Source organism: Panicum hallii, chromosome 1 (assembly GCF_002211085.1).
Source record: "Panicum hallii strain FIL2 chromosome 1, PHallii_v3.1, whole genome shotgun sequence".
NCBI classification, from domain to species: domain Eukaryota; kingdom Viridiplantae; phylum Streptophyta; class Magnoliopsida; order Poales; family Poaceae; genus Panicum; species Panicum hallii.
The window spans coordinates 20,409,449-20,423,360 of NC_038042.1; the positions used below are offsets into that span (position 1 = coordinate 20,409,449).

General features: G+C 48.3%; 1 protein-coding gene across 1 annotated transcript; it reads left to right on the top strand.

The window, feature by feature from the left end:
- The first annotated feature begins 1,004 nt into the window (after positions 1 to 1,004).
- On the top strand, positions 1,005 to 8,070 carry LOC112896462 (translation initiation factor IF-2-like). Its single transcript, XM_025964438.1, has 2 exons — positions 1,005 to 1,146; positions 7,556 to 8,070. Exons 1-2 carry the CDS (start codon positions 1,005 to 1,007, stop codon positions 8,068 to 8,070), a joined length of 657 nt encoding a protein of 218 aa, XP_025820223.1.
- The last annotated feature ends 5,842 nt before the right edge of the window (positions 8,071 to 13,912 follow it).

The window sequence follows — 13,912 nt, forward strand, 5'->3', positions numbered from 1 at the left end:
CATTATTCAAAAGTAGTCCTCTAATTTAATTTCATAAATTTTCATAAACTAGAACAATGAATTATCTTTGAATCTAAGCCTAAATTCATAATTCAAGCTACTCTATGCTACTGATAATCAAAATTTTATCATGGATTACACATGCTTCAAGAAAGTTGGAGTAAAATTTTTAGCTACAAACACTAACAAATTCACTCTGGAACAAATTCTAAAGCTTTCATCAATATAAAACAAAGACACTTGAACATCATAGCTAGGGAATAGTTCTAAGTTTACAAATTTTACATAAAGCTATATATGAGACACACATCCTATGTTTCAAATTTCAACAACAGCATAGTTATGGATCAAGAGATCTAATTAGCACACCCATTTCCTAGTATTTATTCTAATTCAAAATAGTCACTTATTCAAAACAAAGTTATAACACAAAAGTTGTAGAGTTTACTTCTAGGATTCAAACAAGATTAGTTTGACATTTTTCTTAATTTTCTACGAATTCTTACAAATTTCTAAAGATCACTGATTTTGAATTGAAGGGAGGGACTGGAATCTTGCAGCCAGGCCCTCAGGAAGATTTAAATCAATGCAATCAAGTCCTTGGCTCATCGGGGAAGAGAGCCGAGACTTGCCGGCCAAATTCCGGCGATGGTGGTCGCCGGCGGCTAGGGGGAACTGGTCAGGAAGGACCAGGGGACTAAAGCGGAGCTTATTGGGGGTGATGTGATGGTCAGGGTCGACCGGAGGGGGTGGAACGACGATGACCCGAGGCGGCGGTGATGGAGCTCGACTATGGTGGCGATGTTCCGGCGAGGGGGTTTACCGGCGGCGATCCAGAGGTTGGGGAGAAGCTCGAGGGGAGCAAGGCGGTTCCATTGATCACCTTGGCGAGGGTTGGGGTGGTCGGAAAGGTAAATCTCCATGGCAGACCGAGGCGGCGGCGGAGAGGTCGACGGCGACGGCGATGTTCCGATGATCAACGTTGGCGAAGGCCGGTGACCGTGATGACGGCGGAGGAGAAGAACACCGGCGAGCATCGGGAAGGCCAAATCGAAGCTCAAAGAAGTCAAGTGAAGGGTGGTGAGCTTCATAGGGTCAAGGCGAAGCTATGGGAGGGGCTGTCGTGGATCGGGAAGGGCTGGGGTGGTCTGCCCACGTTGAGCAGAGCTCGTCAGAGACGAAGAGCAGCGGCGATGGTGGATTCGAAGCTCGTGGTGAAATGCGAATGCAAGGGAGAGCGAAATGGAGGGAGGGGAAGCTACTGAAGGTCTTGGACCAGAAAAGAAGGGTGGGGGAGGCATGCACGACGCTAGCCTCGACGGCGGCGAGGTGGCAGCCGGGCAGAGCTCGGGCAGATGCGGGGTGACGTGGAGCGCATGAGAGAAGGCCAGAGGAGAAGAGCTAGGGCGGCGGCCGGCCTGGGGGCGACACGTGGGAGCTGCCAGAGCAGGAGGTGGCGCGGGCAGAGCTGCAGCGGCAGTGAGCGGCGGCGGCCTGCGATGGCAAGCAGCTGCTGGCAGCTCAAGCAGCGGTGGAGCAGCGTGGCGCGCTTGGGGAAGGCCAGCAGGAAGGGGTTGAGGCGGTGGCGAGCTCAGGGGCGACGTGTGGAGGCCAGGAGAGGCAGGGGGCCTCGAGCGGCGTGGCACGGCGGCCAGCGGTGGCGCTGCTGCGTGGTAGAGGGGGAGCAGAGGAAGAAGAAGAGGGGGGGGGGGGCAGGGGCTGAGATGTAAACTCCAAAAACTCCAGGGACCTCACTGTAACACAAAATTTCCCACTATTCTAAAACTCAAATGAGAAAATGGTCAAATTAAAAGTTGTAGAGCTTTTCAAACCCTACAACTTTTGTTTAGGGTTTAAATTCACAAACCCAAAGGATGGAGCTTTATTTTGAAATTTTGGACTTAATTCAAGCTTTATGAGGTTTTTGTCCTTATTAGGGTAAATTGCATATATTTTTGGACTTAATTGCAAGTTTTGTGTAATGCAATGATGACTAACACTTTACACTTTGACCCCTAGTAAAAATTGGAAGTTATATTTGTAATTCACATATTTGCATAAAAGGACTCATATTTTTGAAATAATTACGCATAGGTCCTTATTTCCACACATTCACTCAATTTCACTCAATTCAACACATACATTACACATTCTTTTCCTTGTGTGTTACAATTTTGACACCTATGGTGTCACAGCCGTGGCCTCCACAGAGTGACCGCCGGCTTGGGGCCTTGCAATCTGGTGGTTGCCCGACTGTCGTGGAGGCTGTTGTACTTCTTGGTCAGCGTGGCTGCGTGCAGATTACTGGGCGTGCTGGTGTCCATGGCCACCTAGATTTTCTTGGTTGTGGTGGTGGTTGTCGTTCCCTTGAGGGTTGGGTCCTCCTCCTAGGATACGACTAACCTGGGGGATGGAGCTCACGTGACGCTCCGATCTTGAGCGGGTGGGCTGCAGCGACGACATGGGGTCCTGCTGGTCCAGTTGAATGATGGCGCTCTGCGTCAAAGGTAGTAGCCTCTCGGTCGTTAGGTTTTGGGGTACCTGTCTGTGACAGTTTCTGTACTTGTAATGCTAGACATATTAATTGTTAGTGTGAAATATGTGTTTGTTAGTGTAAAGCTTGTGTAAAAAGGGTATTTTTGTAATTATGGAAAAACTTAGGGTTGTTTTTGTAAAATGTATTTGGATAGGAGGTAACTTCAAAATAAGTGAAGGGTGGTTTTGCAAACATGTTTTTCTTACTTTATGTCTTGTAAAAATATATATTTATCCAAAAAGTTGCGTTAGAAATGTATGTGTTGAAGTGTGTAAAAATTTTGGGTAAAGTGATGAAAATAAGGGTATTTATGTAATTTTATAAAAGTACAAGTCCTTTTATGCAAATATTTGATTTACAAAAGTAACATTCAAAATTACTCAGGGCTAAAGTGTAAAAGGTGCAAGTCATCATGACATGTCTATCCAATCATTATGACGAGTCTATCCCGTCATCATGACGTGTCATAAATGCTTGCATTTAGGTCCTGAATTTTATAAAATTATACTCTTTAGGACAAAAGTAATTCAAATCCAACTTTTGTTCAAAATTTCACGTGTAAAGATATAAGTTTTGAGTTTTTGAACTTGAGCCCTAAAGCAATGTTGTAGAGTTTGAAAAACTCTCCAACTTTCGTTTTGGGCATTTCTTCATTAGGGTTTTAAATCAATGGGAAATTTTGCTTTACAAACAGATCCCTGTAGTTTTTTGAAATTGCGCATAAGTCCTTGGGAAGTCTCTTTTCCCTTTCTCCTCTGTTTCTTCTCCCTGGCGCCTCTTTCTCTGGCTTCCAACCTTATCCACCGGGCTCTCTCTCTCTCTCTCTCTCTCTCTCTCTCTCTCTCTCTCTTTCTTTCTCTCCTGGCGGCGGCCCAGCTCCTGGCGCCGGCGCGGTGTGGCAGAACCAACCTGAATTATACCGGCTCAAGTACGCGAGTCCAATCCCGAGGGCACCAACGTGCTTCAAACGGTATAATCCCTTGGCCTGTCGAGTAACGTCCCGATAAACCACCGATACACAGGATCAAATAAGGTTATCTCACACGAAGGTGAGTCCAGAGATACAATCACCATCATATTTTACATCACAAGGAATTACATGATAAGTGTTTTCAAAAGTAATACGAAACTTCAAACTTAGAGAAAACAGTACAACTGTTGAAGTTTTGGCTTTTAGCAGCGGAAAACATACGCGATGATTTACAATACGTCATCAAGACGGATGCCATGCTAAGCCCGGGCACGACATCACTCGAGATCATCAGTATTGGCCGGGGACGGATCTCATTCCTCGGACCAATCTGCTGGAAGAGCACAGGGCCAAGGCAAGGAGAGAGTGGGGTCTTCAAAGGCTTTACCTGAAAAACATAAAACTAGCAAGGCTGAGTATACTAATACTCAGCAAGGCTTACCCGGGATTGGGTATACTTTAGCCCATAACTAGACTCATGAAGGCATTGTGAGGGTTCTGGGTTTATTTTCAGCTGAAAAGCAACAAAGAGTACGAACTACTTTCAAGTTTTAGCTTTCATCTTCTAGTTGAGTATTTATTCTAGATTAGCACCTACACTAAGCAAGCAAGGTAGTGAATATCATCCATCAAGATTATCCATCATTAGTTCCACTTCTTACTCAATGTGGTAAAAGGGATAAGCAATCTCAATCTTCGTGAGAGGCGGACGATTCGAATCGAATTTAACCTTGCAAGGTAAACCTAACTCACACGCTCGGAGTACCGACAGGGTGTTCCGAGCAACCGTTTCCCTCATATTCCGGGTTATGGATCGGGGCCACCACAAGCGACTGTAGGACCGTACGCACACCCAGTGTGTACAGGACATACGTCTGTAGCGCGACTACAAAACCCGTATTCCTGTCTGCCTTGCAGAACGTACTCCCACATGTCGGTGCGTGTAAACATAAAATAAAAGTCGAGTGGTGGGAGCGCGTCCATTTGCCGGGCCAATCGGGTACTAGGCTTACCGCTTACCATATTTCGCGGTATGTGGCTAGTACTTTCAAAAAACTTAGCCACCACTACCACACATTTCGACCTTAAAGCTTTTATCAAAACAGACAGGGTAAACTTCCGTGTCATGATACAACACATGACCCTGTCCGTCATCCTTATAGTGGTTGCAGGAATGTAAACATGCAACTCCTATATCGCGCGAGTGACAGGAAATCACTCGACTTCTACCGGTCCTATTAGCGGAGCATCTATCCGATAAGGACTCGGGAGCATTACATTGGGTTCCTAGGATTCATGCATCTAGGGTTTCACTTCGATTCCTAGACTTAATGCATAAGTATAGATAAATAGATATAGATTGCAGTGTAAATAAAGTAGTGGGATATGTCCGGGGCTTGCCTTTACTGGTGGGACTGAAGTCAGAAATGTCAATATCTTCCGAACTTTGGTTCGGGGCTTCAGTTAATTCCTTGGTGACGTTCATTTGATCTTCAGGAACATCCTCCGTAGACTCCGGGGAGATCTCGTAGGTACCGTTGCCGAAGTAGTCGTATCTACATGTAATGCAACATTCCATTCAAGCGTGCACACAAAACTATTTTATTTCACAGCAAAGTTGCAATCCAGCACTCATATAACACACTATTTATGTAACAACCAAAAAGATCTGAAACTAAACTTAGATAGAGCTTTGGAAGGATAACTAATTAGAATCGGCTACTTGTTGAGGGTTACAATAGAGCCGATTGAAAACAACAGAGGTTTAGCCGATGGAAAGGTGCATCGATTTCCTAGGTGATCGATAAAAGCATCGATTACCCTGGCAGAAGGATGATTCCTAAAACAGTTGTATTAACTGAGATGTGCTTAAGTGTTATTCTCAGTAACTAAGTGTGGTTGTATCGACTCGATTACGTTAGCACAACTATTGAGTGACATATATCTAATTGGAGTGTGGTTAAGGGTATATGACCGATAGACATAGACAGCCGATCTTTCAGTCGATAATTCGACTGATAGAAGCGTGTGGATATGGAGGGGGAAGAAACTAAGGATCGATCGGCTCTATGTGACCGGTATGGAGAGTAACTAGAATCGGCTTGGGTCGGTCGATGGCAAAAACCCTTAGATCGTGTGTGTTTCTCCGATACATCGACTCTGTGCAGTCGATACAGAACAGATCAAAAGAATTGTATCGGCAGTAGCCGATACTAAAAAGGTAACAACCGTATCAGCTAATCGGTCGATGATAGAGGTATCGACTGACAGCTGTTACACAGAAATATCCTAGACTCAAGGAAATGGATGCTTAGCGGCTGAATCAAAAGCTGATATTGAATCGCAGCTGCAGAGATGTATAAGCTAAGCAATAGATGCATATGAATTAACAAAGATCCTCATACGAAGAGAATCTTAAGGAAACGGCAATCAAGACAAGGATAACGTCTTAACGGTAAGGATATGAGCACTTCGTGGGAAAGGATTAACTAGATATCGCATATCTCTACTTACGACATAACTTCTATAGCTTACTCTTTAGCTATAACACAAGCATACAATATAAAGCACAATATAACATTCATTCCCTAACATTTGACCTAGACTACACATCAAAGACCTCAACTCAAGATCATAACATAAAACTTGTAGAGTTTGACTTAGGGTTTCAAACGAAACTGATTTTACATTTTTATGAACTTTCTACGAAAATCTATGAAATGTAGAAGTTCATCGATTTGAAATACAGAAAGCTTTGGAAATTTTATAAAGAACACCCTAGAACTTTCTAAAACATAACAATCAAGTCCCTGATTCGGGAAAACAGATAACAGGAAGTTAACGACGATATTCCGGCAAAAGAATCGCCGGCATTAAGAAGATTCAGTGGATCAGGGCAAACCTTGGTTGTGGAGAAGAACAAGCAGAAAGTGAATTCCCGCGGTGAACAGAATTGGCGACGAGAAGAGCTCGACAATGACGAGACTCCATGAGTGACGAAGAAGCTCGCCGGGGATTGTAGTGGTTAGAGAATGGCCGAAGAAGTAGTCTTCGGGGTGATTCGTGGTTATAACGGTTGAGCGATCCACGAGGGGCAAGAACCGTTGAATGTCGGGGATCATGGGACGAGACGATGGAGCCGAATGGGTTCGCTATACCGACTTCTCCGCGAACCCTAGGGTTTTCCTGCTCACGGGTTGAACTTCCTCTTCCCACGCACATGCGATGCCAAAGTCAGGCCGACCGAACATCTCTGCTCGCACAAGAAGAAATCCTCCTTGACTTGACTGCACCGCATCTCCTCCGAGCTCGTCACGCCCGACCACTGTCTTTGCTTCGCGGCTTCTTTTTCTAATTCGCCACGCCGTAATCACACTTCCGCCTTCACGAGGACCGTGGTCCACTTGCATTAGGGTTGTGCCTTCCGTTGCGTTTTCCTCGACGGCCTCTAATGTCCATCACGCGCGACCCTCCTGCACACCAACTCGGTCGCGGCCTGAGCTCGCCCACCGGGAACTCCGTCATCCGTTGCACGCCGCCGCTCTGCACGTTGTTGCCCTGCATAGATCTTCCTCCTTCTTCCGTTGTTGGTCACGCGCTCGCTTCGGCCTTGCCGTGCCTTCGCTGCGCGCTACACTGCTCTGCCGCGCACGCGTTGCTCCACCCGCGCGCTCGCATCTGCCACACCCTCGCTCCTGCCCTCGCCACTCCCGAACCGACGCGTTGTTTCCACTGTGCTGTGCTCTAGCTCTTGTTCGCCCAACGCCCGCGAGCCAGCGCCGTCTGCTCGCCTGAAGCCGTTGGCTTCGCTCCTGCGCTCGGCTCATGCGCGCCACCGGCGCTGCTCCTGCTCCGGCCACGAGCCGCCGCTGCACGCCGCGCGCATCCAACCCGTCAGCGCCGAGCCGGCCTCGCTTCGCCCCTGGGCCTGGCCTACGGTCCTCCTGGCTGCACTTCCTGCCCTCCAATTTCCCCCTCGCATTGCAGCTCCCCGACGTAGAACACGGCCACCTGCACTGCACTGCTCAGCCAGCATCTGCGTTTGCCAGGCGTCTGTGCCCGCGCCGCCACCAGCCGCTCGGGGCCGCTCGCCCGAGCCCGCTCCGCACCGCGCCGGCTCTGCATCGCGCCCAAGCCCGCGCGCGTTCCTGCTCCACGCCGCCAGCACCCGCATCCGCCCGGCGCCTGCTTCGCGCTTGCACCCGCGAGCCACGCGCCCTGCGTACTGCCGGCCCCGCCAACCGCGCGCTCAGCACTCCGCGCATCGCCGGCGCCCACCTGCACGCCACCTGCCTCCGCCTGGACCGCGCCTCCTGCGCTCGCTCGGGCCCGTCGCTCCGCGCCTGCGCTGGCTCGCCCGGCCGCGGGCCGAGCCGCGCGCGCCGCCAAGGCTGCTCGCCAGCCGCGCGTCCCGCGCGCTCCTGCCCCCTGGGCCCGCCGCCTGGCGCCGCTCGCCTGCCTGCCGCGGCCGCCCTGGGCAGAGCGCCCCACTCCCTCCGAGCACCTGCCGTGGCTGCCTGAACCGGTGAAGGAGAGGGTAGATGAGAGAGAGAGACGGGGATAGGGATGGAGAAGAAGAAAGGAAAATGGAATTGAACAGAGCTGCTGCCGTGAGGAAAGAAGATAAGGGCCAGGGACAAGGGAACAGAGGAGAAGGGAAAAGGAGATTTCCCAAGGACCTATATGTAAATACAGAAAATTGCAGGGACTTGTTTGTAAAGCAAATTTTTCCGTTGATTTAAAACCCGAATGAAGAAATGCCCAAAACAAAAGTTGGAGAGTTTCTCAAGCTCTACAACATTGCTTTAGGGCTCAAGTTCAAAAACTTGAAACTCGCATCTTTGCACGTGAAATTTTGAGCAAAAGTTGGATTTGAATTACTTTTGTCCTAAGAGTGTAATTTTAAAATATTCAGGACCTAAATGCAAGAATTTATGACACGTCATAATGACGGGATAGACTCGTCATGATGACTTGCACTTTTACACTTTAGCCCTGAGTAATTTTGAAAGTTACTTTTGTAAATCAAATATTTGCATTAAAGGACTTGTATTTTTATAAATTACATAAACATCCTTAATTTTTACCATTTTACCCAAAAATTTTGCATATTTCAACACACACATTTCAAATGAAACTTTTGGATAAATAAATATATATTTTTACAAGGGATAAAATAAAAAAAGCATGTTTACAAAACCATCTTTTACTCATTTTGAAATTACCTTCATCCAAATACATTTTTACAAAAACAACCCTAGGTTTTTTCTGTAATTACAAAAATATCCTTTTTACTTGTACTTTTAAATTTTCAAAAGTTTCCCATAAACACACATAAGCTTTATACAAACAAACACATATTTCACACTAACAAAATATTTGCCTAGCATTGCAAATACATGAACTGTCACACGCGGGCGGCTCAGGCGCAGGCGCGCTGGCCGGGCGCGGCTCGGGGCTGGCGCGGGGCGCGCGGCTGGCTGGGGGCGCCGGGTTCGGGCGTGCGCAAGTGCCGGCGGCGCGAGCGGCTCCAGGCGGCCGGGCGAGCTGGCGCAGGCGGGCGGCGCGCAGCTGCGGCTCGGGCGCGCGGGCTTAGCGCGCGCGGGAGGCGCAGACGTGCGCGGGCACAGGACGTGGCCCAGGTGTGGCGCGTGCAGGCGCAGGCGTGGGCGACTGCGGTGGCTCGGCGCAGGAGGCTGGCGGCGCTGGCTCGGCCGGAGCGGCGCAAGCGCGGATGCGGAGCGCGCGCGGAAGCCGGTGGTGCAGGTGGAGCCGCGGTGCGGCTGCGGCTCGGGCAAGCGAGCGACGGTAGCGCGGTGGCCGGCTGCGGCTCGCGAGCGGAGGCGCGCGAGCGGGCGACGGCGTGCGCAGGGCGTTGGCGTGGGTGAACGGCCGTGGCGCTGGAGTACTGGAGCAGGCTCGGGACTTGGCGGCGCAGACGTGGGTGAGCCCGAGCCACGGGACCGGCAGGACGTGCAGAGCGGCGTGGCCCAGTGCAGTTGTCGGGCGAGCAGAGAATCGCGCTTGCACGTGCGGTGCTGAAGAACGCGAGGGTCCTGCGGCTGAACGAGGCGGCGAGCATGCTGGACACCGTGTCGGAGCGGCAGGTTTAGGACGCCGTCGGACGGATGTTGTGATGGCGCACAGGCGCGCGTGCGCGGGAGGAGCCGCGATGCGGCGGCTCGACGGGGCCCTGCTCGTGAAGGACCTAGAGGTGGCCCGGCGCCGAGCTTGCGAAGTGGCTAAGCGAGCGTAACACCGGCGACGAAGCGGAGGTGGCAACCGGATGCGACGAGCTCAGAGGAGCCACGGTGCAGCCAGGCTCAGCGAGCTCCCTCCACCCATGCAGAGGTCAACGCAGAACTGACGACCGACTCAGTTCGTTTCTGCAAGCGCGTGTGTATGCAAGGCAACCGACCACGCGCATGCAGGCTGGGGGTTGTTGGTGTGGGAGCAGAGCAGAAGCGGCGCACCGGAGATGCGATCAGGCGCGGCGGTCCTGCAGGAAGCTACGCGAGTGTGCCGGCCGTGTCTCAGCGGCACACGCGCGTGAGCAGTGGAGGCTTAGCCTGTGAGCAGGAGAACCCTGAGGTCCGCAAAGGAGTCAGCATAGCAAACCAATCCGGCTCCATCGTCTTGTCCCATGGTCCACGACATCCAGCAACTCCTATTCCTTGCCGATCGTCCGAGCAAGACCACAACACCTCGAGAAAGCTCGTTAACCCTCTTATCGAGCTTCTTCGATCCCTATATGCCGGAACATCATCGTCGTGGCAAAGCCGACTATTGTCGCCACGGGCCACCGTGAGAAGTACCCCCGACCATCTTCCACCCACTGCAACCCTTCCCGGCAAACTTCTTCGTCACCCACGGAACCTCGTCACCGTCGAGCACTTCCTATCACCGATCCTGTTCGCCACGGGAGTTCACTTTCCATCCGTTCTTCTCTACAACCAAGGCTACCCCAAGGTTTGCCCTGATTCACTAAATCTTCCTAATACCGGCGACCCCTTTTGCCGGAACATCGTTGTTATCTTCCTGTTCTCTGTTTTCCCCAACCAGGGACTTAATTGCTTCAATTTAGAAAGTTTAAGGGTGTTCCTTGTAAAATTTCCAAAGCCTTCTTTATTTCAAATCAGTGAACTTCTACATTTCGTAGGAATTCGTAAGAAGTTCATAAAAATACAAAATCAGTTTTGTTTGAATCCTTAGGTTAAAATCTACAAGTTTTATGTTGTGCTCTTGAGTTGAAGTCTTTGAATTGTGGTCTAGGTTAAATATTAGGAAATGTGTGCTTTATTTGTACCGTACGAGATATGCATGTGCTGTAGCTGAAAGGTAAATCATAGGATATATGTCTTAAGTAGAACTGTGTGATATCTAGTTAATCTTATCACACGAGTGCTCATATCCCTGCCATCAAGACTTTATTCCTATCTTGATTGCTGTTTCCTTAAGGTCCTTTTCGTATAAGGATCCTTGTTAGTTCTTGTGTATCTGCTGCTTAGCTAATACATCTCTGCAGCTATGCTTCAGCGTCGACTATTAGCTCAGCCGCTAAGCATTCGTTTCAATTGAGTCTATGATGTTTCTGTGTAACAGCTGTCAGCCGATACATTTCTTTTGTTCTGTCCTACATCGGTTGCATATAGTCGATGTATCGAAGATGCACACACAATCTTAAAGTTCTTGCTATCGGCCGATCCAAGCCGATTCTAGTTGTTTTCCATATCGGTCAAATATGGCCGATCAATCCTTAGTTTTCCCATCCTTATCCACACACTTCTATCAGCCGATTTATCGACTGAGGGATCGGTTATCTATCTATCGGTCACATACCCTTAACCACACCCCAATCGGCCGTACGTCACTCAATTGTTGTGTTGACGTAATCGAGCTGATACAACTACACCTAGTTACCTAGGAGGACACTTAAGCACATCTCAATTAAGACACAACTGCTTTAGGAATCATCCCTCTGCTAGAGTAATCGATGCTTTCATCGATCAATTGGGAAACCGATGCATCTTTCAATCGACTACCCAGACCAAAGTACACAACCCTAGATCAGTAAGATAGCATTGGTTAAGGCCAAGACCAATACACCAACCAATTAGATAGACCAAAGACATGCTGATAATCCAATCGGCAAGATCCTTCCTTGATCTATCCTTGAAACACTGTACCCTTAATATTCCAATCTCTATCAGCCGTTTTAACCTTTGGTGAAACCAAACCGGTTAATCTCTTCTGGTCATATACAGAAACTACTCATGCTGATTCTCTTCCGAATAGAAATCAACAGATTTTCTAAAAATGTGTAGATAGCTCCTTCTTTACCAATTCTATCCGCTAAACCCCTGTTGTTCCGATCGGCTCTATCGTAATCTTCAACAAATAGCCGATTCTAATTAGTTATCCCTCTAAAGTTCTGTTTAAGTTTAGTTTCAGATCTTTTGGGTTGTTATATGAATAGTATGTTAAATGAGTGTTGGATTGCAACTTTGTTGTGAAGTAGAATAGCTTTATATGCACACTTTGAATGTAATGTTGCATTGCATGTAGATACGACTACTTCTGCAAACGGTACCTACAAGATCTCCAGGAGTCTGCAGAGGATGTTTCTGAAGACCAAGCAAATGTCACCAAGGGATCGTCTGAAGCCCCGAACCAAGTTCGGAAGATAATAATACTAACATCCCTGACTCCAGCCCCACCAGTAAAGGCAAGCCCCGGACATATCCCACTACTTTGTTTAAACTGCAATCTATGTCTATTTATATTATATCTTGCATTAAGTGTAGGAGTTGTAATGAAACCCTAGATGCATGAATCTTAGGAACCAATGTATTAAACCCGAGTCCTCATCGCTTACATGCTCTGCTAAATAGCACCGGTAAAAGTCGGGTGATTTCCTGTCACTCGCGCGATATAGGAGTTGCTTGTTTACAATTCTGCAACCACTATAAGGATAATGGACAGGGTCATGTGCTGTATCATGACCTGGAGGTTTACCCTGTCTGTTTTGTTAAAAGTGGTTAAGGTCGAAATGTGTGGTAGTGGTGGCTAAGCGTTTGAAAGTACTAGCCACATGCCGCGAAATATGGTAAGCGGTAAGCCTAGTACCCGAATGGCCCGGCAAATGGACTTGTCTCCACCACTCGACTTTTATTTTATGTTTACACGCACCAACATGTGGGAGTACGTTCTGCGTGGCAGATAGGAATATGGGTTTTGTAGTCGCGCTACAGATGTATGTCCTGCACAATTGGTGTGCGTACGGTCCTGCAGTCGCTTGTGGTGGCCCTGATCCATAACCCGGAATATGAGGGAAACGGTTGCTTCGGGACGCCCTGTTGGTATTCCAAGCGTGTGTGTTAGGTTTACCTTGCAGGGTTGAATTTTGATTCAGGAATCGTCCGCCTCTGACAATGAATGAGATTGCTTATCCCTTCTGCCACATCGAGTAAAAAGTGTAATTGTTGATGGAATAATCTTGATGGATGATAATCTCTATCTTGCTTGTTTAGTATAGGTGCTTACCTAGAATGGCTAATCAAGCTAGAATCTGAAAGCTAAAACTTGAAAGTAGGTTATACCCGTTGTTGCTTTTCAGCTAAACCCAGAACCCTTGAAATGCCTTCATGAGTCTAGTTATGGACTAAAGTATACCCAAACTCGGGTAAGCCTTGCTGAGTATTAGTATACTCAGTCTTGCTAGTTACATGTTTTTCAGGTAAAGTCTTTGAAGACCCTACTCTTTCCCTGTTTTGGCCCTGTGCTCTTCCAGATGATTGGTCCGTGGAATGGGATCCGTCCCCGGCCAATACTGATGATACCAAGTGATGTCGTGCCTGGGCTTAGCATGACATCCATCTTGACGGCGTGTTGTGAATCGTCGAGTATGTTTTCCGCTGCTAAAAACCATAACTTTAATAGTTTGTAATGTTTCCTCTAAATTTGAAATTTCGTACTACTATTAGAAACTCTTGTAACGTAATTCTCTATGATGTAAAATATGATGGTGACTGTATCTCTGGACTCACCTTCGTGTGAGGTAACCTTATTGATCCTGTATTCGGTGGTTTATCAGGACGTTACCCGACAGGCCAAGGGATTATACTGTTTGAAGCATGTTGGAGCCCTCTAGAATGGACTCACGTATTTGAGCCGGTATAATTCAGGTTGGTTCTGCCACACTGTCGGAGTTTTACCGGCTGCCCACCGAGGGCTATACCCAAGGTGGTAAGTTTAGGTGAGGAGACGCCGAGATCAGGAACTCGAAGGTGCAAGGAACACAAGATTTAGGCAGGTTCGGGCCGCGAGGTGCATAATACCCTATGTCCTGTATGGTGATTTGTATTCCCTTGGGTGTTGATGTTGTTGTGTTTTGAATGGGTCCCTAC

What these genes read in the sequence shown, in the direction of transcription:
- LOC112896462 (XM_025964438.1), top strand. Translation starts at nt 1,005, where the DNA reads ATGACGGCGGAGGAGAAGAACACCGGCGAGCATCGGGAAGGCCAAATC. An exon ending in GATCGGGAAGGGCTGGGGTG is followed by an intron (nt 1,147 to 7,555) that starts GTCTGCCCACGT and finishes TGCGTTTGCCAG; the next exon opens with GCGTCTGTGCCCGCGCCGCC.